The sequence below is a fragment of the Gastrolobium bilobum genome, unplaced genomic scaffold, assembly GCF_033153095.1.
Source record: "Gastrolobium bilobum isolate Gb01-03AN ecotype WA unplaced genomic scaffold, APGP_CSIRO_Gbil_v1 utg3001, whole genome shotgun sequence".
NCBI classification, from domain to species: domain Eukaryota; kingdom Viridiplantae; phylum Streptophyta; class Magnoliopsida; order Fabales; family Fabaceae; genus Gastrolobium; species Gastrolobium bilobum.
Window position 1 is genome coordinate 248,341 of NW_026898188.1, and position 23,051 is coordinate 271,391.

The window sequence follows — 23,051 nt, forward strand, 5'->3', positions numbered from 1 at the left end:
GAATGAATAACTGAACATGAACTTTACAAAGTCTAGAAATGTTTATTTTCTGCATTCTGCAACTTTGTTCAACTATTGTGTTCCTAGAGTTGACAGTTGTGAAAACTATCCTCTCTTGCATCAGGTAAAACCTGAACTTTCAAACAAGTATTTACCACCGTAGTTAGATTGAAGTATTTTGATTTGAATACCTAAATACTTTTTTTCTTTAGACTTAAGACGCACTAGGTTCACATGTCTAAATCCAAAATAATCATTAATATAATGAAGTAATCGTAACCTCTTCAATTTATTGCTTGAACCAGATTAATGAGCAGATTTTTGGGTCAATCAGGTTAGACCGGTTTTAATATCAATGATATTAACATGTATAAGACATCGTATAAAAGTAAAAAAAATTACAAATATTCAAATACTTTATATTTAAACATATCACACAAAAGACAGAGAACAATTGGATTGTCCTGAAAGAAATTAATCTCGTACCACGGAGAAAATCAGGGCACGAAGCAGGACTGGCCCAGTAAATATCTGTACGAGGTGAAAGAAAAAGTAAGTACATAATTTACTTGAAGCACTGGGCACCAACAGTATTTCATGTCATGTATTTCTTTCTCTTTCTGTCATTTTGAGGAGCAGGAAAAAGAAAATGAGAAGTGACATGTGAGAATTACAGGTCTAGAATCTAGGATGAATGAAAGAAGGGATAGGATGTTTGTCCCACGTGCTTCCAATGCGGCTGTTGGAAGCTGATGCTGTCACCTACTACTAACTCACCCTCCAACATGTTCACTGTCTTTGCTTCACGCAAACCCTCTTCTTTCCCCCCTTCCCTATATTTTTCCCTTCTTACTAGTACTTGCGTGGCTTTAAAGTTTCTTTCTTTTTGAACCAAATTCATTCACTCTTACACAAACACACACCCCACAACACACTATTAAGTCTAATAATAATATAAACTTAAATAAATCAAAAAAAATGTACTAAAGCCAAATTAAAAATAAACCAACTATACCACCACTAAGTACATAATTAAATTAACTATGACGAGTTATTCCAGCTTAATCAATGATATTGAATTAGAGACAAAAAAAATTTTGCTGGTATTGTAATCTTATCTTACTTAATTGAATTAGTCGAGTAATCCATCAATCATTAGAAAAATCTAAAAATAAAAAAAAAACAAATTAAACAAACTATAGCTACTAGTCTATGTCCATGTCAAGTGAGTGACCCACCACCAAAAGCACCCACTTATTCATTCAATATCAAAATCAAGTTAACAAGTAACAAACAAAGCCCTTCATCTATCTCCTTGCATCTCTATTATCTGTCTTTATTTGTGACCCACAAGGATTTGGTTGAACCTTGGACAAGAAAAATATTAGGGGGTGCAAGAGAAAGCTTAGAAAGAGAGAGGATGGATTGTGGAGGTAAAATTGGTGGAAGTGAAAGAAGTGGGCCTTGTGGTGCTTGCAAATTCCTGAGGAGAAAGTGTGTGAAGGGTTGCATATTTGCACCATACTTTGACCCTGACCAAGGAACTGCTCATTTTGCTGCTGTGCATAAGGTTTTTGGTGCTAGCAATGCCTCTAAGTTACTCATGCGTATCCCAGTTCATAAACGTCTTGATGCTGTTGTTACTCTCTGCTATGAGGCTCTGGCTAGGGTTAGAGACCCTGTTTATGGTTGTGTTGGTCACATCTTTGCTCTTCAACAACAGGTATTAATATATATGACTCCAATTTCCTTTTTCCCTTCTTCATTGTTTTGATCTTTTCCATTTCCTCATTTTCCTTCTTTTTCTTTTTGCTTGTGGCTAACTTATTGGTAACAAGAGATTTTAAAACGGGTTAAAAAATTATATATAGAAGCAAATCCTGCAAGGGTTTTCATTTGTTGCATTAATTTCTCAATAGACACCAAGTAATATGTTGAAGAAGTGAAGAGAATGTGGGAAAAGTTGAAAGGCGAATGATAAAAAGTCTATAAGAATATATAAGTTTAGAAGACTCATAACTTAAAGGTTGGAATATGGTGATGAATTCATTTATATTGTTATTTTTTCCATTGATAGAGATCTTGTGTGCTTAATAATATTATCCCTAGTTACAACCTCTTTGATAGTTCTTTCTCTCTATTAATAATCATTCTATTTATTTTGTTACTTTTCATTTTCAAACTATAAACCATGAATAGGTATCAAACCGAATTTGTGGGAATATACTAATGCTAACTTGCTTATATGTTCTTGAATCCTGAGTTCTTATATTTCTCCTTGTATATGGTAGATATCAATCATTTACTGTTCCATTATGTTTGGATTCTTTTAATTAAACTGGATTAATGCTCATGAAAGAAGAAAAAAAAAGGGTTAATTAATGCATATAATTAATCACTGCTAGTGATCATGCTAACATGCGCCTGGGGTGTGAAGTCTTGTAAATTGTACTCTCTCTTGTGTAGTCGATTGACAAGTATCACTGTTTTGCTTTCCTCGTAGGTCAAGATCTTCCCATTTAGGATATAATAGTATGAACTATGCACTGTTTGCTTTGACACGTTTGTTAGCTTTGGCCTTGTTTTCTATGGAAGTCATACACTAGCTACTTAATTAATTAGGGTACCCCTATATCAGTGTAGGTAGGTTTTGTGATTTCAAGGTCTATGGCCCATGTGTACATAATGCAATACATGTTATTTTAAAATTTTATTTAAAATGGAAAATTAATTAATTTTTTTGAGTTTTTTAAAATAAAAATTAATTTGAAATAAACTAATAACTTCTTTGTTCTAAAATAATTATAAAAATTAATTTGTGTATACTAATAACTAATGCCATATGTTATGGTATGCAAATTCTATCTAAAAGGGTTAAGTGATTAGCTTTAGCATAAAAAATTGGGTATCTGAACTCTATGTGTTGTGGAAATTAGGTTTGTCAATGAATAAACTTTGTGAAATTCATGTTATATTGCAATTTTTTAAGAAAGAGAGGGACGGTGGTGGCAGCCGCCAAGTGGGTGTGGCTGACTATGGAGGCTTGTTTGTTGCTTGTCGGAGCTACAAAGCAACGCAATTAGCAGCTCGAGAAATATTCAAATATTTTTAGTATTGACTTTCAATCTATTGCTACACATAGTTTATGGTACACATATTTGTATATTAGCAAATAGTAATCAATCTTCACAATATATTAAATTAACTACAAAAATAATGGATCTATGAAGCTTCACGTGAACATTGGAATAGTCCCTTTATATTTAATTTGTGAGAAAATTTTAGTCTAACCTTAGGAATTAGGATGTTGACCCAATGGGTGCAGCTCAATTGGTAATTTGGCGCTGAGTTAGTGGGGTTGGATATGTGTTCGATTCCCGCTGAATGCATTCTTGGAGAGGGGGCTGAACCTTTAGCCATCACTGTTCCCTCGCACTCCGGATTAGTCTCATAGCCGGCTCAAAGAGTCGAAGCTCGTGGGGATACCGGAGGGAGCCAACTCGTCTCAAAGAGATAATTAGGGTTGGGTAACTCCAAATTAAAAAAAAAAAAAAGAATTAGGATGTTGAGTCTTTCGGATATCCCCTCCATGGATTATTATTTTAACCATTATTAATATTTCTCTTTGTACTTGAAATTTGGTGAAGTTAATAACTTTTTAATATAATCAATAATAATAGTATAGAGTCTTTAAGGATTTCGCGAGTGTCATAGACCCTATGAAAAAAATTGAAAATTCATATGTCTGTTCTGGATTCATGTAATGAACCTCTTTTTTAGTCATTAGAAATGAATATTATCCACCCCTGGTAAAATCTCTTATAAATAAAGTGTTAAGCCTCATAATATTGACGGGGCCATATTAGGGAGGGCAAGGTCTTGGCCGGAGTTAATTTTTGAAAATTAATCATATTTTAAAAGTGGCTAAATCATCGTAATTAATTTGCTGGCTGATTTTAAAAAATTAGGCACATTTTAGACGTGACTAAATAACCTTAACTAGATTTGGCATAGGCTAAATTTTTTTGACCCTAAGTGGGTTGCTATGCTGGCTCTGTCACTGTCTCATAAGTCATAAGTATTTTTCTTAAAATCCTAATCTCTTTAATAACTGTGCGCACACACTCCCCTAAGCTTTCAACCCCTTATTTATATATAGTGATCTGTCATCACACATTGAGTCCTTCATAAACACCACTAATTCACATGTCGAAAAGCAATTCTCATCCACAAAGATCAGACAATGCATGTATTCATATTTGACACTGTATTATATTTTATATAAATCAACTATATAATTTCATAAATGTATTATCAGAATAAAAGACCACAAGGACTTTCAATGAACATAAATTGATAAATTTAATTTATTAAATGCATATTATTTGATGCAGCTTGTAAGAACCTACCAGTTTCTAATGTTGCTTTGGCCAGTCTATGGGCTATGGTATGAATGATTATTGATTGATGTAAATACTAGATAAAGTTGCATTATCTTAGGCGTGACACATTAGCAACAAACTTTTCCTTTTCGTTGAGAATGGATTTAATGTAATTAAATTCTAAGATGCAATATTTACCAAAAAAAAAAAATTCTAAGATGCAATAATTGAGTGGCAGAGCCTCTGTACATATTCATGCATGCAACCTGTGATTAACCAGAGGAATTAGTAATTTAACACTTGCACACAGTACATTGGCACTATAATATTTATTTTTTTTGTAGCCATTATTGGGCAGATATACACCAACGGATTCCTTAACTTTAATTAGGCAGAATTCCATTATCTATGTGTTTAGTTACCAAATTACGAATAATCCCTTCTAGATTCTCTGCCCCATGAGAGAGAAAGGAAAAGTTGTTTGGATAAGATTGATTGTCTTCTCTGCTGCAATTGAACAAGCAGCAAAAGGAATATTAAAAGTTTGGGTAAAGATTTTCTTCTATTAACGGAGATAAGTTATCTCCGATGAGTCTAAAATGATGTTATTTTGAGACGAAAATTAAGGTGTTTTTATAATTCTAAAATATTGTAGGGTTATATTAGTCTTTATCATTATAATTTTTTAATTTTATAACCCAAAACGACATCTTGAAAAAATACGTTTTCCTAAAAGTTTTAATATTAAACTTTAAGAATAAATGAGAATATTCTTCACATGCGTGTAGATAATATAGATGTTGGAGTATTCCAAAATGTATTAAAAATCCCGGGTACTTGATGCTCGTAAGAGGGCATAATCTCTATGTTTATCTCTGACATTTCTATACTTTTTGTCTGCTTTATGATTGGGTAAAAGCTATTTTGACTCAGTTATTTTCTTTCCTCAGAAAATTTTCTCTCTTGATTTGGCTACAGAAATGTTAACTTATCAGATATTATTCATAATACCTATACATAGTAAATAATTTATTTGAGGTGCAACTTATAAGTAATGTTTCCCTTTATTATAATTGGGTAAGAATTTCACAGCCCTTTCATATAATATAGTAGTAGCAGAAGAAAAAAAAAAGTTTAGTGAAAAACAGAGTTTCTTAAGGCTATATTTATACTTTATTATCACAATATAATTGTATACCCTAATACCCGTTAGATTTATGAACAAAGTTTAAACAAGCCACTGGTTGAAATATGTGTATTTTCAGAATCTACAACACAAATGATATGAGCATAGATTGATAGGGACATATGGTGTTTAGGGTGTAGATTGATGCAGTTATCAATTACTTTGAATTTGATGGTTACATATATTTGTTTTAGTTGTATATTATGATATTATCATGATTAGTGATTTGACGTGTGGGTGAAAATAAAATGTCAACCCGTAAATGGGGATGGTAAGCTCAGTATTCAATGAACTAGAGTATTTAGAATGAGAACTCAGGCAATTATGTGGGCATTTGGATGAGTTTTTTTTTTAAAGAAGTTACTTTTTTTATAAAAAAAAAGAAAAAGAAAAGAAAGTTCTTTCGAAAAATTTTATATGTTTGAATTGTAACTTTTAGAAAAAGCAAAATTAAAAAAAGAGAGTTAAATAATACTTTTTTTAGAAGTTAGGATTCTTTACTTCTAAAAAAACCATAAGTTAAAAGTTAAATATTTTTTTTAAAAATCTAATTTTATCTTAACCCCAATCCAATCACTTCACCCTACTACCACCATTATCAAATATATATAAAGTATTTATTAATTTTAACATCCAAATAATTTTTTATAAAAATACATTTTATGTGGTTGATCCAAACATAAAATAATCTTCGATGCTGACTTAGTGGGTTTGGACATGTATTCGATTCCCTTTGAATGCATCCTTGGGAAGGGGGCTGAACCTTTAGCCATTACTGACCCCCGCACTCCGGATTAATCACGTTGCCGGCTCAAAGAGTTAAAGCCGTGGAGAAACCGGAGGGAGCCAACCCGTCTCGAAGAGATAATTAGGGTTGGGTACCTCTAAAAAAAAATAAAAATTCATTCTAAAAATGTAAGCCATAGAAAGTCATTTTTTTAAATGTCCATGCAAACGAGACAATATGGAGAGGATTCGTGAAGCCCTTTTCACATAGGAAGAAGGGAGTATGATCCCAAAATCATTACCCGGTGAGGCCCACATGCAAGGGTAACCAGTTCATACCTCATCACATGATGAGTTGAGTGTGCATGGAAATGAAGAAAAAAGTAAATATGGTGTGGTAGAGTGCAGTCTTGTAGTGAGACAGATGATATAGGCCTTGGACTAGGCCCAAAGCCCCTCGTCCATAACAATGAGTACTTTAAGTTGTTACCCAATATGTTAGCATTGTCATTTGTAAATAAATAGTGTTTTGTAACTAGTAAATTGCACAAACTAGAGAGATGACAAACTCCAATATCTAAAACGTATAGCAGTTAATTAAGCTTGTTTTATAATGCCATAGCCAGGTAGAACACGAAATGATTTGTTAGCTATGAATTTGTGAGACACATGCAGGTCATGAACTTGCAGGCAGAGTTAACATATGTTCAGGCCCGTCTTGCCACCATGCAGCGCCTACCAATCCCAGTAGCTCCTCCTCCTCTTCCACACCTTCAAAGTTCTTCACCAACAAGTCTTCATTCTTCCTCAGATCACTTGGCATCAAATGCTGACATGCAAATTGCCTCTAACATATCCATGCACTTTGATCCTCTCCAACCACATTCAACATCATTTGACTTAAGCAGCTTTTTCAATCCATCAGATCAACAACTCGAGGATGGGGAACTCCGTGTTTTGGCTCGAGAATTTGTGTCCAGGTACTTGCCTGGAGTAAGATTCCAGCCACCTAATTCTCACTGAGGTTTTATCTTCTTGTATTTTGATGCCAATGCTTTTGTTTATCCTTTCTAAGGGAATTGTAACTTTGCTTAATTTGCGGATCCTGTTGCTTGTGGTACCTAATAGTTAAATCTGTACTAGTGGAAGAGTGAGTAGTACTTTTCAACATGAAAAATTATGTAACAAGACCAGAGGCTCCTCCCTCTTTCTTTGACTAGGAAATTTTCCACTTCGTAATCCGACATATATATAATATAATGCTTACGCGCGATGAAATTAACCATGCAATGTTCTATCACGCGCTTAATTAATGATTGTCTGGTTATACATAGATTCTGAAACATCCAGATAGCATCAGGTTCGTATTACTTTTCTTGTCTAAAATTATTGTGTATATATATACACTTGCCCAAAACTTTTAACTTCAGTCTATAAAGCTTAAACCTAATATCATAATAAAGCTTAAAACAAATTAAATTTATTTGTTTATTATTTAACATGTCAAACTTTGAAAGTTAACAGATAACTCAATCCAATTATACTCCTGGTAAGGAGCTTAATTAGCCATATGACCCACAAATGACTATTTTTGTTGTAGTTACATTAAATTTAAATCACGTAAACACCTGTTAAGGAACCGAAATTAAAGACAACCTTATGGAACAATATCCATGTCCAGCGGTGAAATGTTCCATGATTGATACTGAAGAAACATTACTTAGTTCCATGAAGCTTTTCGATCATGTCTGCTGTTACTACACCAAGTTCATCACAAACTTCTAAAGAATCGGAGTTACGTAAAAGTACCAATATCAACTGAGAAACACTTTTTTCTAAACCGCTGCAATAAATGTTTTTGCTCAAAGCACTCACTTATAACCACCACACCAAATTAGCCACTAAAGACTAACAATATCAACTGTAAAACCCGTAAAGATGAAATGCCAAACACTACAATTAAGAACCAAAAATTATCCACTAAAGCAGTGTCTTATTTTTTGGAACTGTACCAAAGCACAATCGTTAAACACAGCAAAAAAATACAAAATAGCCATCTTGAGCGGTTCTGTTTATGAGAATATTAGAGACCAAGTTCATAAATACCACCAACGATGAACTGCTGAAATTTGTTGATATATAAATTATGTAAAAATGCCTCGGAGACTCCACAAATCAATGCATGACACCTGTAGTTGTTAGTATTGTAGATCACATGTTAATTTTTTTTCTAAAATGTGTAAATAGTGTATCATATTGTATATGGTATCCTAAGATAAAGGGCAAATCCCAATTCACAATAGTCCCAGACATTGTGAGAGTGGCGTCAATTGTACACAGTTCTCCCAGACTCAAGACCCATAATATTCCGATCACAAAGAAACAACCTTACCATTATTCTAAGGCTCCCCAACTATATGAGGGTAGAGATAAGGGTCGATTATATACAAATTTACCCTTATAGTTTTGTAAAGAGGTTGTTTATGAGATTTACACCTATGACCTTTCTTCCAATCACAGAGAAACAACCTTCCATATTGTGTCTTGAGATATTTTAGACAAATAAAAACTATGAACATAAAATCATTTGTATCATTAAGTTTACAAATTAAACTTTTCGAAAATTTTAAGCTTTAAATTTTCTCTATGATAACAAGCCCAAAAAAAAAAAAAACTAAGGCATCATTTTCCAGTGTAAGCACTTTACTTTTTTTATTTCATATCTTCTAATTTTATTTTTATATTTAAGTTATTTTTTAAAGTTAATTAAAAAAATTCATATCTTTGAATTTTTCTTACAACAGCCATGTCTTGTTAAGTGTCAAGCAATGCCTGGACGTTTCCAAACTGGCCAAAAATAATTTTTTAATTGGACAACGTTTGAACAGTGTCCACTTGTATGGGTGTCCAAGGAGTTTCAGACTCGAATGCATGTACAACATTCTGATACTTGCAAAACGAGCATTATGATACATGCATTCAACATAAGAATAGGTAAAACATAACAAAATAACTCTTCATTCTCTGTATTAGAAATGCCAATTTCCCATTTGATCCGTTGCACGAGACTCGAGAGTGATAGACACTGGTCATATAACTAGGATACATGCCTTCATGCCTTCACAGTAGAAGAGAACAAAAGACAAGAAAATTCTGAACTCTAGCAAAGCAGAACGACACAACAGCAAGGGCCAGAGATGAACAATTCCCTAATCAGAGTTATAACTACAGCAAAACAAAGCCAAGAAAAGAACCTACTTTGGTCTAAGGTCTTAAGTTACTTCTTTCTTGTCAAAGCTGATTAAGAATATCTAAGTCGTGGGACAGAGATTACTTGATGACAAAAAGGAAAAGATGGGTGTGAGTGTGACTTTTTGCTTCTCAATTTTTTTTCTCATAATTATTAGCCAAATCAAAGCATGACTGCATCTGTTTGCTTCCCGTCAAAGGGTATGATTGATGGCTTTTACATGTTTTGTCATGTTTAAAAATATCAGATGGTACACATGTATCAACTGTTACACATACAGTCTCTTACCATATTCTTATGAGGACAATAGAATTTCAATAATTATCTAAAATTTCAAATCCTGTTTTCCCCACACACACACATATTATGATGACGCCTCAAAGCTATAAAGTCTATGGTTGCTAGACATTGGACCACATATACCATTATGTTCTAACAGTTGTAAGTAGCAGAATATTCAAGAGCACAACTTGGAATACCAAGTAACAACAAATCAAATTCTCTGCATAGTGTATATTGACTCAACATGATGAAATCTTAAGAGCATAATTACTATTATAAATATTAAGAATCATAAGGTAAAGCCACAAAGGAAGAATACGAAAAAAATTCCTAAAGATTTAAAAAAATGCAAGAGAATGTACTACCAGAGAGATTCAGGACTTGAAAACTGACCATGTCTCACACTGTGATGAATACAAACACAATGAAAACAAGGTGCAGATTGAATGAACCAGCCCACTATCTATATATGAAGGCATACCTATTTTAAGGCTATACCATGATCTTCTTGGTCCTTGCAGTGTCTGGCATCTTACTCCAGATTAGTTGCCTTCAGAGCCAATGGAAATTAAGCAAGAAAGATGGAAATTATAATTAGCCACTAAAAAGGATATTAGCTATAAAACAAAAAACGAAAGGTATTTTTATTTAACCCGTATTCAACTAGTCCTACTCCTAAATATTAACTCCAACGCAAAGGTGAAAATTGTGACTCTCAGAACTAACTATTGGAAGCCCACACATAATCTAAGGTTAATAATGTCTTGAATACCTCCTTATATGGAGAAGGCAGTGAGATGTGTATTAAAAGCATCATCATATGTGCATAGTATGTTAATTGATCTATTAATATTATCAGTTGAATAAAAATCATGGAAGGAACGAGCTCAGACTTATTGTAAAATTCAATCTCAAGTATTTGACTTTTGCCCAAACAACGAATAATGATATATATTTATGCCCACCCAAGAAGACCATGAAATTTCCAATTTTATGTATGTAGTCAATGTATAGATTTGGATATTACAAGATATATGGTGCACCTGCCTCAAAACTATTATTTTATTTGTCAGACTATCATGTATCAAGCATATATTATAGCATTTTTTATAGAAGCCACAGTAAGAGAAAGGGGGGAGAGGGGAAATAATCTGTAAGCACCGTGCATCATAATTTTGTAGTTCCAAAAAGGGCAGAAACTGGTTGTACCTGAAGACATGTGTGCTTGTCAAAAACCTCCAATCTTCAATTCGGTGTAAAAGTAATCACCAAAAAAGTGCCACAATGAATTAAAAAGTGGGGCTGAGCTACTGATGATATGTTGGGTTGTCTCACCCCTATGGAATAGCAATTGGTAATCTTCACATCGAACCCAAAGCCAAATGATCTTTAACATATAAAAAATGAGTAAATATGAAAAGCAAATGGTTAAGGAGTAAAGCACATACATGTCATAGAGAAAAAGTTGAAACACACCACAGTTCAATATGGAAATAAATCACCAATAGTTCGTCATAATACATACAAAGATCTCTAAGTTCAAAAAAGATTACTGAAAACACTGATGTTCATTATAAGAAGGTCCAGGATAAAAAATCTGAAGGCCTAGAACAAGGTTAACAGATGTAGTCATACTCAAAACAAAGTTATGTGCAAGAAGCATAACTGTTATACTTTACAGAACCACACGCAATAAATACACCTAAAAGGCATATGAGCGGCTCCAATCTTCTGTATACATAAATGTACAATCCCACTTCTATTTGCCGGAAGGGGTAAATATGCTTGATGGAATTGGTTCTCTAAGTTAGAGTGGATTAACTTTGATGTTCATGGCACTATAAAATCTCTCCATGACGGAATCCACTATCCCCACAATCTGCACCTGTATCCAAAGCACAAGGAGAATCATACCATTTAGGATTGTCTTGGTAGAAACTATCAACCTGTATACAGCCGAGGCCTACATCTGAAACTATAGCCTCGTCATGTCTTATGGGCTTGGTTAGTTTAGTATCCTCACAATCAAGGATGCTTTTTGCGTCAAAGTCACTGCATTTCAACCACTTTTCAGGCTTACAAGTTTCACTAATCAAATCTTTCTGACTTCTGCAATCTGTCCTCATATGGTCCCAAGAAACTACTTCTCCTAGAGTGCGGCCAAAACTATCTTCGTCATCCTCAATCAGCTCTGTGTCCTTGCCATCCACATAAATCCTTTCATGGTGGTGATTACTCCAATTTGCCAGATCATTATCCCCAACCAAGACATCATCTGCATGTGACTTATCAGCGAGTAGCCCAATCGGCTTCAAACCCACTTCCCCTATATTTCTAATTTTATTAACAATATCAAACAATTCCCGAGAAACTGAACCCAACAATTCACGCGGGATTTTCGAAACTTTCCCTTCCAACATCCCAACTTCAGCTCTCAATTCCTGCACCTGCTGCAAAACCGAAAACTGCAAATCTCCTCCTTCATCTTTCCCCATCAACCCAAACCCATCATTCTCCATCTCCTCACTCACCCCATACACCGTTTCCTGATCCATCAGATAGCTACCTTTGTGCCCAACAACCCGATGCATAATCCTGGCATTCCCATCCAACGGCCCCGGCTCATGCCCCGAATGCACGGCATACAACTTGAAAATCGCCATCCCCTCTTCTTGATACACAAAACTCTTATCCTTCTCATTATAATTAGCAATGGGAACAATAGCCCTAATCCGAAAACCGCACCCGCAGCGCTTCGAAGCATAGGGCTCCCTCTTCAAAATCTTTGATTTCTTCGCAGCAGGCTCCCCTGCGCGGTGACAAGCATAATCCTTCACCTCAGCCATAAAGGGCTTATACCTAATATACTTCTGCCTGATGCAAAGCACAACCTTATGCTTAGCAGCCAACTGCTGAAGCCTATTAGGTACCTCCTTAGCAGGCACATCAAAAGACTCAGTATACTCAAACCTACGCCTCTTACTCCTGGCCGCCGCGGCGGATCCGGAGGTGGCCGCGGAGCACACGGGGCACGCGGCCACGCAAACCCTAATGTAACTCTCAGGGATACCATAGAACTTAGCACCCACAGTCCAAACCTGCTTAATCCTCTCTATAGTTTCCTTAAGCCCTAAGTGTTTCAAATCAGTGTCACTATGGAAACTCATCACAATGTCTTGCCACTGGTTAACATGGGAAACGAATTGCTGAGGATTGTTCTTGAAACACAGGAATTGGTTACCGTTCTCGTCGACGTGCACGGCGAGCTTGTCCTGGATGCGCTTCCACGCGGTGAGGTAGGCGGTCTCCTCGTTGCGGTCCTTCCAAACGTGGCGCCACGAGTCGAGGACGGTCGGCGGCGTGGCGGCGCGGATCTCGGCGGTGGTGGCGAGGCGGCGTTCGAGGAGGCAGAGGATCATGAGGGAGTGGGAGTCCGGGTTGAAGGTGTAGAATTGGGAGGAGATGTGGGGTTGAGGGCTTATGAAGAGGGGTTTGGTTGTTGTGGTGGTGGTGGTTGAGGGAGGGTGACTCGGTGGTGGGTGAGTCGGTGGTGAGTCGGAGGATGAGTGACTCGGGGGTGAGTCAGAGGAAGAAGAAGGGAAGAGAACGATTTCGGGGAGAGAGAAAGAAGGGTCAGTGTTTGTGAGGATCTGAGGGTGTGGGTCCAGATCGTGTGGGAGGAAGAGATCTTCTTCCTCTCTTTTGCTTGAATTCATGGGATAAGAGAGTGAATGTGTTGTGCAAAGAGGAGGAGGAAGAAGAAGAAGAAGAAAGTGAAAAAAATGGGAAAGTGAATAGTTGCTTTATCTATGTGTGTGTTTGTGTGTGTCTATTTGTGTCTCTAAGGTTTTGTGTTTGTTTGTCAAGTCTCTCTCTGTGTGTGTCTATTTCTCTCTCACATTTCGCTTTTTGAGGAGATGGACTCATCAACCCTTCAACCCCTTCTCTTTCTCTTTCTCTCTCTTCTTTATGTTTATTTAATTTGTTTTGTTTTAATTTGTTTTGTTTCTCATGGTCTGTGTAACCTACTAACCTTCATCACAACCTCACCTTCTTCTAAAAATGGAAATCATATTATGATGTTAGATGAGATTACTCTATTATATTATACTCATATTGAATAATATGTTTTTTTTTTTTTAAACCGATGGGCTCCATTTCATTTATGTTAATAGGAGATAAAAAAAATATGAATTTAATGTTTTTTATATTATATACATATAGAAGTATATGGGTCATGTGAAGAGAATATTATATAAAAAATGAAATGGAGATATTAAAAAATATAAAATTATTATATAAAATTACATTTATAAGATAATTTTATCTTTTACAATATAAAAAATATTATATAAAAAATACTGCTACTTACCTTTATTATCTTATTAAAGCTATCACATATTTGAGTTCATGTGAGATATTATTAGCAAAAAATGTTTGTCTTTTTATATGACACAACTTATATTATTTTACTCTTACAAAGATGTGGGATCCACACTTTTATTTCTTTTTGTCCACTCTCTTCTTTTTTATCTATCTATTTCTCTCATTTAAAATGACACACATTTTTTTTCATGTTATTAATATATAAGTGTTTCTTTTATTGTTAAACTTGGTTCAACTTTCGTGTATAGCGATAAGTGTGGAACTAACACGACCGTGGATCCATTAATTTATATGTGTATAAAAAATAAATTATTTTTTATTTGTATGAAAAAATTTAATTTGTAATTTATATATATTTATATAATCTCACAATAAACCTTAAACGAGATTTATAATTTTTTTATCTCTAATTTAAATTTCTTATCCAATCTATATATTTAAGTAATTTTATTATAATTCCTAAATGAAGTTTTTAAAATTTTATGAGGTGTGTTATTTTTAATTTAAATTTTTGTTCAATTTGCAGTGTTATTAAGGGCCCGTTTGGATGAGCTTTTTTTCCAAAAACAGCTTTTTTTAAGACAAAAAGCACTTCTCGTTTTTAGTTCGTTTGGACGTTTGTTTTTTAAAAAAATAAAAGTCACAAAAAAAGTCAAAAACCTATTTTTTTTCAAAAGCTAAAAAATTTAACTTCTAAAAAAAGCAGAAGTCAAAACCCAAATTTTTTTTCAAAAACTAAATATTTTTATAAAAATATAAATAGTTTTAACTTTTGAAAAAATTTCTTTTAAAATAAAAAAGTGATAAAAATTACTTTTTTTTAAAGTTTAAACAAACGACCTCTTAAAGTGGTGGTCGGACCTGGAAAATAAGTAAACCGGTCAAAAACCAAGGTTTGTTAGTTGAAGCGATTTTGAAATTGTGACAAAATATTCTATTACACTTTCACGTTTAGGATTCAATCTTGCACCTAAGGACAGGGAGGAAACTTGCTATCTACTAGGGTAATGTTTGGTTCAGGAGAAATTTTATTTTACTAGGAAAATGTAATTGATAGGAAAATGGAAGGAAAGTAAGTTTGGTAGGAAAGTTTAAAAAAAGTTATTTGGTACCTCAAAATATTGATGGGAAAATTGGGTTAAAAATCCTGATGTATGTTTGGTTGAAAATAAGAAATAGATGGGAAAAAAAGTTAAAATTACGAAAGTAACCTTTTTATTAAAATTTTGAAATGTTAAAGTGTGAAGCGGAAGTATTGTATGATGTTCATGCCGTAACCTTGGCTTTCTCCAAGCGCATGATTAAAGAGCCCCACCCTCCCCTCACTGACCTGGCACTCATTCATTGGCCCATTCCATCTCGTCGGGATTCATACCAACACACCAATAAACAATAGCATTCATCCCTTCTTTCTCTATCTGTGTTTTTCTCTTTGCCGAATTTCTCATAAAAAATTTGTGTTCTTTCATGGTGGCTTCATCCCTTCTCTCTATCTGTGTTTTTTCTCTCTGCAGAATTTCCCAAATTTTTTGTGCTCTTTCATGGTGGCTTCATCCCTTCTCTCTCTATCTGTTTTTTTCTCTCTCCAGATTTTCCCAAATTTTTTGTGCTCTTTCATGGTGGCTTCTCCCAGTTGCAGAGCTGTGGAGATAGCAGCGAAGAGGAGGGATAAAAAGAGGGGTAAATTTGTCACATTTTTCATCCCCTTTTCAATTTGTCCGGTATTCAAAACAATACCATCATCTGAGAGTGCTTCTGAAATAGTGAAAAACTCATTTTTTACACGCATATGTGGATAGATGGGGAAGCAAGTTTGATGGAGAAATTTCATGATATCCTTTAACCAAACGTGGAAAAATGAGATACCCAGATGCACTTTGCTGGGATAGTGAGGAGAAGTCTCGAATCAAACACGACCTAGAGCATAATTATATATTTATTATATATTTTTATATAAATTCAATTTATGCAGTTTAACTAGTAATTCATTGATCTGTATCCCCATCGAGTTAAACCGGTTCAGGTTTAATAACATTGATGAAGTATTTTTTTTTTAATTTAAATTTTTATTCAATTAATATATTTATTTAATTTCACAATAAAACCTAAATTTAGGTTTATATATCTTTCTCTAATTTAAACTTTTGATATATATATATATATATATATATATATATATATATATATATATATATATATATATATATTTATTTATTTATATTAATGATTGGAATATAAGCTGCACTTTTTCAATTCATATTTTTTTAAATTAGTGACATGTAGATTCCAAATAAAAATATATAAAAATTATATTTAAATTAATTTTAATGAAATGAGATGAAAATATATATGTAAAGTTAAAGCAATCGAATATTAATTTGATAAATAGAATGATTTGTATAAAGTTGGAGAAAGATTCGTTTATAAATTTTTTTTACAAATTATATTAAGTATGACCGATCATACACTATAAATTATATTAATGTAGTTTATAAAAATTTATTGTTAATAAATTTATAAATATAATCTTCCACTATATATGTAAGTAATGTTACTCACGAAGATAAGGGGACATATATAAACACGGATTGTTGGAAGACATGGCCATTATTCAAAAGTATATTCATAACAAAATTATAGAAATACTTTTAAGTAAAAAAAAGTCTTATTCACTTTTCGTCTTTTCATCGTACATATATATAATATTTTTTAAATTTTAAAATAAATAAAAAATAGTATAATGATAAATTTTAAAATAAAAAAAATAAATAATATAAATTTTATTATACTAAAAAAATTATGCGCCTTTCTATCACATTTTCCGTAGGGGTGTTAACGAGCCGAGCCGAGCTTTGGTCTTAAAAGGCTAAGCATGTGTTTAAATATGTCAGTCTGACCAAGCCTGTTAACTGTTATGAATATAATTTCAGCCTGTTGCCTGTCTTATTTACAAAAAATAAAAGTCTGGTTTAGCCTCTTAGCCTGTTTAAAACAAAATAAGACAACAAAAATCTATCCAAACAAAATATACCGTCCACAGCATTAGTAATTCCATAAATATTTATAAATTTAATGTATATCCAAACAGCATAATATAAAACAAAATCATTCAAAAAGTCTATTTAATTAATAAAATAGGATGAAATGGATATATTAGACTAGCCTGAGAGGCTCTAAGGTCGAGCTTTTAGATTGAAGCCTGAGACCTTTTTATTAAACGAGTTTTTATACAAGTCCAAGCCTTGTTCCAACAATCAATTTTAGACATAAAAGCTCAGGCCTTCACGAGCCGAGCCAAAGGCCCCTGGCTCGTTTAGCACCCCTAATTTTCAGTGCCACAAGAATATTAACTTTTTTATCAAAATAAAATATGGGTGGTCTACCAAAAAAATATATATGGGTGAAAATAATATAAATAATTTATTTTTGATAAAAATATTTCTGTTTTTACTGTTGAAAACTTTTTTTACCAAACTCACATAAAAACAAATGAGTCTCGTTACATTTTATTAATTTTTTTCCCTTATTATTATAATGGAATTCACTCATTTTTATATGAATGCGACAAAAATAAAAAATTTATAACAAAAATAGAAATACTTTTTCTTTTATTTTTACCTATTTAAAAAATAATGTATCAAATCCTTTGTATTCATGTCAGAAGATAAAAGGGAGAAAAACTATGAAGGATTATATGCAGAGTACTATTTGGAAATAGATCCTCTCATGTTTAAAAAAACATGATTGGTCAGGTGGGACAATCATAATCATACAAAGGTAAATCAGCAGTTATGATTTAGTAATTACTTATTTTATTTTTTTTTCTCTCTTCTATTGATCCATTTTTGTATGGTTATGATTGCCCACGTTATCATATCATGTCTTTTTCAACATGAGAGGATCCACTCCTGGTACTACTTTGTAATAAAGGCCCACTTACTATGGATAGTTAAGTTGGCCAATTAATGTGTGTTTCAAATGGCTCCCCTCACCATCTTTCTTTCTTGTTATCTGCATCAACCCAACTCACTTAAATTTATTTTGGCCTCTTATGCATGTCCTCTGGTAAAAAAGTAAAATGAAATGAGACGCTAATATTGAAAGAGAAGAGAAAGAAACAATTCAAGTGATAAAAAAAATTGTTATAATTAGTGATTTTGAATTTATGAATGGAAAATAGAGAAAATGATTTTGAGAGGATTTTTTTATGATTCTAACAAAGCCCAAACTACATTAATCAAATAATTAATGAACCGATAAATTTTTTTGAAGAAAGAGTCCAAGTCTTAAAAACATTGATGAGTTAGTTCATTCATCTTGCATCTTCTTATATATATGCAAGTTGTGTGTATGCTTGGGGTGGCAATTCAGGTCGACACGATATGATATGAATTCGACACGAATACTAATACATTCAACACGAACATGACACAAATTTGAAATCGGGTTGAAACCTTGGTTACAAACACGACCCGCTTATTTTGCGAGTTGACACGACATAAATAAATCGGAAGCTCATTGTGTGTCGTTTATCATATGGGTTTACAAGATACGACACGACACAAATAACCTATCAATTCCTAATAAGAGGATAAATCTGAGCAAATGATAATTCTTAATACTCTAAGGAAGCTACTTCTGAGGGAATTCAAATTTGAAGAGATACTTGGGATCCAGATCACCATTCTTCTATATAAAAAGAAGACTACACATGTTCAAACTAAGCTGATAGAAGCCTGGAACATCGGGAATACCTAGGAGATTTTGAGGGCAGCGTTGAGAGATACCCAACAAGTCAAATTGTGAAACTACGTTCCAATAGAGACATCATTGGATCTGATTGGTCCCTGCACCACTCCGAAAGAGTTAGAGATTGTGGATGGTGGTTACGCAAGGAGTTGCTGCGACGACAGAGCTACAACAAATATTCTTTTTACTTTATCTTAGTTCTATGGAATCTTTATTTTTCTTTGTTATTTCTTGCTTTTCAAGTATGAGCTAAATTGTCAGGATTGAGTGATAGAGTACCTGTATTGTAATGTAAACCATGATTGCCTAAACTTTGTTATGTTATTTTCCATTAGTTGTTTAATAAAGTATTTCATCATTAATCTTGTTGACTTATTGAGAAAGAGCTGCAAGTGTTATGGGTTTGGGCTATAGACATATAGGTGAACCTAAATTCTTACTAAACAATGTGGATTGACTAAATTAAGTTAGTTAAGTTGTGGGTAGAGACATCATTCACATCACATAGCCAAAGGGAACTTGAACTTAATGAATTCAGTAACTAGTTGAGCCATAGACATATGATAATTAGTTATTGGGTATACTTGTGTAGAAGGTGATAGCCTCCACATACAAGCACATGTTCTAGTTACTGATGGATGATAGTTATAGCATTGTTAAGCATTATGGTGAAGTTTCAATATTGGAAAAATTGATCTCAATCTATTTTTTGATACTTGAAACTTACTTTTTTATTGTGTTCTCGTAGTTAATCAATAGTCTTAGTTAGTTAGTCATTAGTTATTAGCTTAGTCTTTATTCATTATTTCACTCTTATTGCTTCACATAGAGTCGTAGCTTTATATAATCTTTGTAGGATGTTACTTTGATTCACACATCCTATATTATTTGTTGACACGTGCATTTGCATTTACTATGTGATTATTATCATTTGATTGAGAAATTGCACTTGCCAAGAGACCCACAAGAAAAAAAATGGTTATGTTCAGCATGAATCACGTAAGAGGGTCTACATACTCATTTATATCACTTTTTTCTACTGAAGATTCACATTTTACACACTTACTATCTTGGCTATTATTCCACCAGACTATAGCCACCTTAGAGCCACAGTGCTCTCATTCCTGCCCCTGATTCTCAATATTCACCTTAACTTTATTGTTGAGATTAGGTTTACATATGTGTGTGTGTGTGTGATCATTTCTACATCCACATACCAGTAAGTAGTGGCGGAGCAAGGATTGTTAATTGAAGGGAGTGAAATTTAGAGGGGAGGGCTTTGCCCCTGGTTGCAACCACTGCGGCGGTTTTTTTAGTCGTGGCTTTGTCATTCTCTTAGAAACTGCCAAACTGGGATGGAAAAGGAGATGGTTGTTGCCATTCTGAGGGCATTTATTCATCTCTTTATTATTGACTTTGTTTTGCAGTTCAATTCAACCAAAACAACGCTAGATATCCTTCTAGCACACCTTTTCATGGTCAATATTCTTCTTTCTTATACATTATTCAATTTTCTCCTATAAATTTTTTAGGGGGCGACGGCTAACCCTAGCCCCCCAAGCTCTGCCCATGCAGTAAGAAATATATTTGTTACTAACACCGCAACAATTTATATAATTCTCCCAGAAAATATTAGGAAATAGTGTCATAGAATTAAAGACATACTCGTAACACCCCGTAGTACTCCGGTTGTTAACATACATGATATTTGGCCTACACAACAGAAGACTTTATTTTAAAAGAATAATAAAGTGTTTTACAAAAATACGAGTAAACTTTTTTTAAAACCTTTTATGGAAACATTTCTAAAAACGTTCACGTGAGATACTGCAAAAGCGTAAATCTAAACATACATCTACTAATTAATCCCATGAGCCAGTATTAGTGGCCATTGACCATCAAGGTATGACATCAAGTGTCATTCCTGATGAAGTCTCACAGATAGCATAACAACTATATTTCGGATAACTGAGAACATGGTCCCAGACATACAGATCACCTAATTGATACAATAATTTAAACAGATAGTTTGCAAGTCCCACACGGACTGTAATCCCCTCAATGGGTCAATACAAATAATAAGGTTACATGCCCCATTTAACTTAATACATGCATCAAGTCTATATTAATTCAAAGTATAAAAGCATCAGAAAATAATCTATGGCTCTAAGAATACAATCATGAGCCTAAATAAATACATACAATAATCTCCTTAAAATAATTACGCATGTTAACAAGTCTACATGCCAACATCAAACCTAAACATAATATAAAATCATCAGCTGCATCGTCAACTACTCCAATGCGGGGGGCCTTGCCCCTAGAAGCATCACCACTACTCTGGGTACCTGAAATGATGTCCCCAAATGGGGTGAGATAACAACATCTCAGAAAGCTCAAGGTTCATAGAGGATCCACTAACCCCTGAGCCCACTTCTTGATGACATGTCAGATATAAAGCATATAATACAGACATACAGCATAAACATAGCATCGTCATATCATCCTTGTTTAACCCCAGGGTCAAAGCCATAAAAAGGTTACACATGTGTGACTTCCAGGGTCAAGCCATAGACAGTCAACACAACCTCAGTATGAAATAGCTCCCAGAGTCAAGTCATAGGAAGCCTACATACCATGATCACTAGCCAGGATCCTCATAACATATATCATCAGTGCATCATCATAACATCAAGATCATATAACATCTATATGAATATGAATGAATGCACATATACATCATACCATATACTTTCATACAATACAACCATAATGTCCACCATCAAGTTGGGGCCACAAGAGAGAGGACTCAACTAGAACTAGGAGCTTACCTCACTGAGCTTATCAACAGCCCAACTCCAACAGTCAATACGCATGCTCACGTACACTCTCAAGTGCCAAGCTCTCTATGCAAACCTAGAGCAGGAATCATTTACATTATTAATACTCAATCACTTAATGATTCCACATTAGATTCTTACATGCCAATAATATGTCCATCACAAGTCTAGACCAATTATTACTTATTATTTGTTTTTGTGCATTATTATAAGCCACCACACTCTTTAATTACTTACATAACTTAGAATTCTCTTCTAGGCTCACTTAGGTAACTTAGATTATTTTCAACTCATCCAAGTCATATAATAATTATTATAAGTTACTAAGGGTTCTCATAAGTCCACTTAGCTTAAATATCATTTTTACAGTTTTTTGTAACTGTACATGCTTCTGTTTTATAGTCATTGAGCGTAAATACCTTGTTATAAAATTCTTATCTTTTATTATGTTAATATAGACTCAATTACCTTTCCAAAAAGGTATCACATACCTCATTTGGAGTTCCCTAGCTCCGGTTATCATCATTTGAAGTTGGACAAACAAAGCTGTTTGCCAACTCCAAACAGAGCCCTAAACATCCTTTACCATTTATGAGATTCTGGAATTAATTTCTAAACTAATTTCTCTCAAATTTTTATGCAGACAACTAGACACCTTTATCTTTAATTAGACATATTATGAGCCTAATTTGAGTCATAATTGAGGGAGAAACAATTCGTGGAAGTTGCAGCCATGTACAACCCCTGCACATGGCCTCTTCGGATAGTCCTCACTCAAACAAATATACATAATGGAATACATCTTCAATTGGTACCAAATGGTGACACCAGGTAGCTAACATCTCAATCTTCAATTTGATATAAGGCACAACCCTATATGACCTCTGTGGAGGGAGATATTCTCTCCCCAATTTTGCCTAAAAACTGATTATATAGACCTAAATGTGTTTACTTAACAAACCTTAATTATTTTTTATTATAAATCCTAATTCACTTAATTCTTGGATTTTTCTATTATTAAGTCACATTATGAAATATCCTTAGTCCCATTATGTCATGATACTTAAATTTTACTAATTACTTAATTAGTGTACCTAAACCCTACTTTAGTCCAATTTTAGAGTTAAATCCTTAATTACTTTTGTTAATTAATCCCTACCCTTAATTAATCCCTTAATTCATTATCTCCTTAATTTTAACACAACTAAACCCTTATATACTTTATGGGGCAGATTTGATGAGATATTTTA

At 33.7% G+C, this 23,051-nt stretch overlaps 2 protein-coding genes across 2 annotated transcripts; one reads left to right on the forward strand and one right to left on the reverse strand.

Annotated features, from left to right (window-relative positions):
- The first annotated feature begins 1,420 nt into the window (after nt 1–1,420).
- LOC133313680 (LOB domain-containing protein 19-like) lies at nt 1,421–7,317 on the forward strand. The gene is made up of 2 exons (XM_061515078.1): nt 1,421–1,723; nt 6,970–7,317. Exons 1-2 carry the CDS (start codon nt 1,421–1,423, stop codon nt 7,315–7,317), a joined length of 651 nt encoding a protein of 216 aa, XP_061371062.1.
- Nucleotides 7,318–9,972: 2,655 nt separating this feature from the next.
- LOC133313667 (uncharacterized) lies at nt 9,973–13,645 on the reverse strand. The gene is made up of 2 exons (XM_061515063.1): nt 11,036–13,645; nt 9,973–10,376 (listed from the first exon to the last, which is right to left on the reverse strand). The coding sequence occupies exon 1, from the start codon at nt 13,540–13,542 to the stop codon at nt 11,665–11,667; it is 1,878 nt and encodes a 625-aa protein (XP_061371047.1). The 5' UTR covers nt 13,543–13,645; the 3' UTR covers nt 9,973–10,376; nt 11,036–11,664.
- Nucleotides 13,646–23,051: the final 9,406 nt, after the last annotated feature.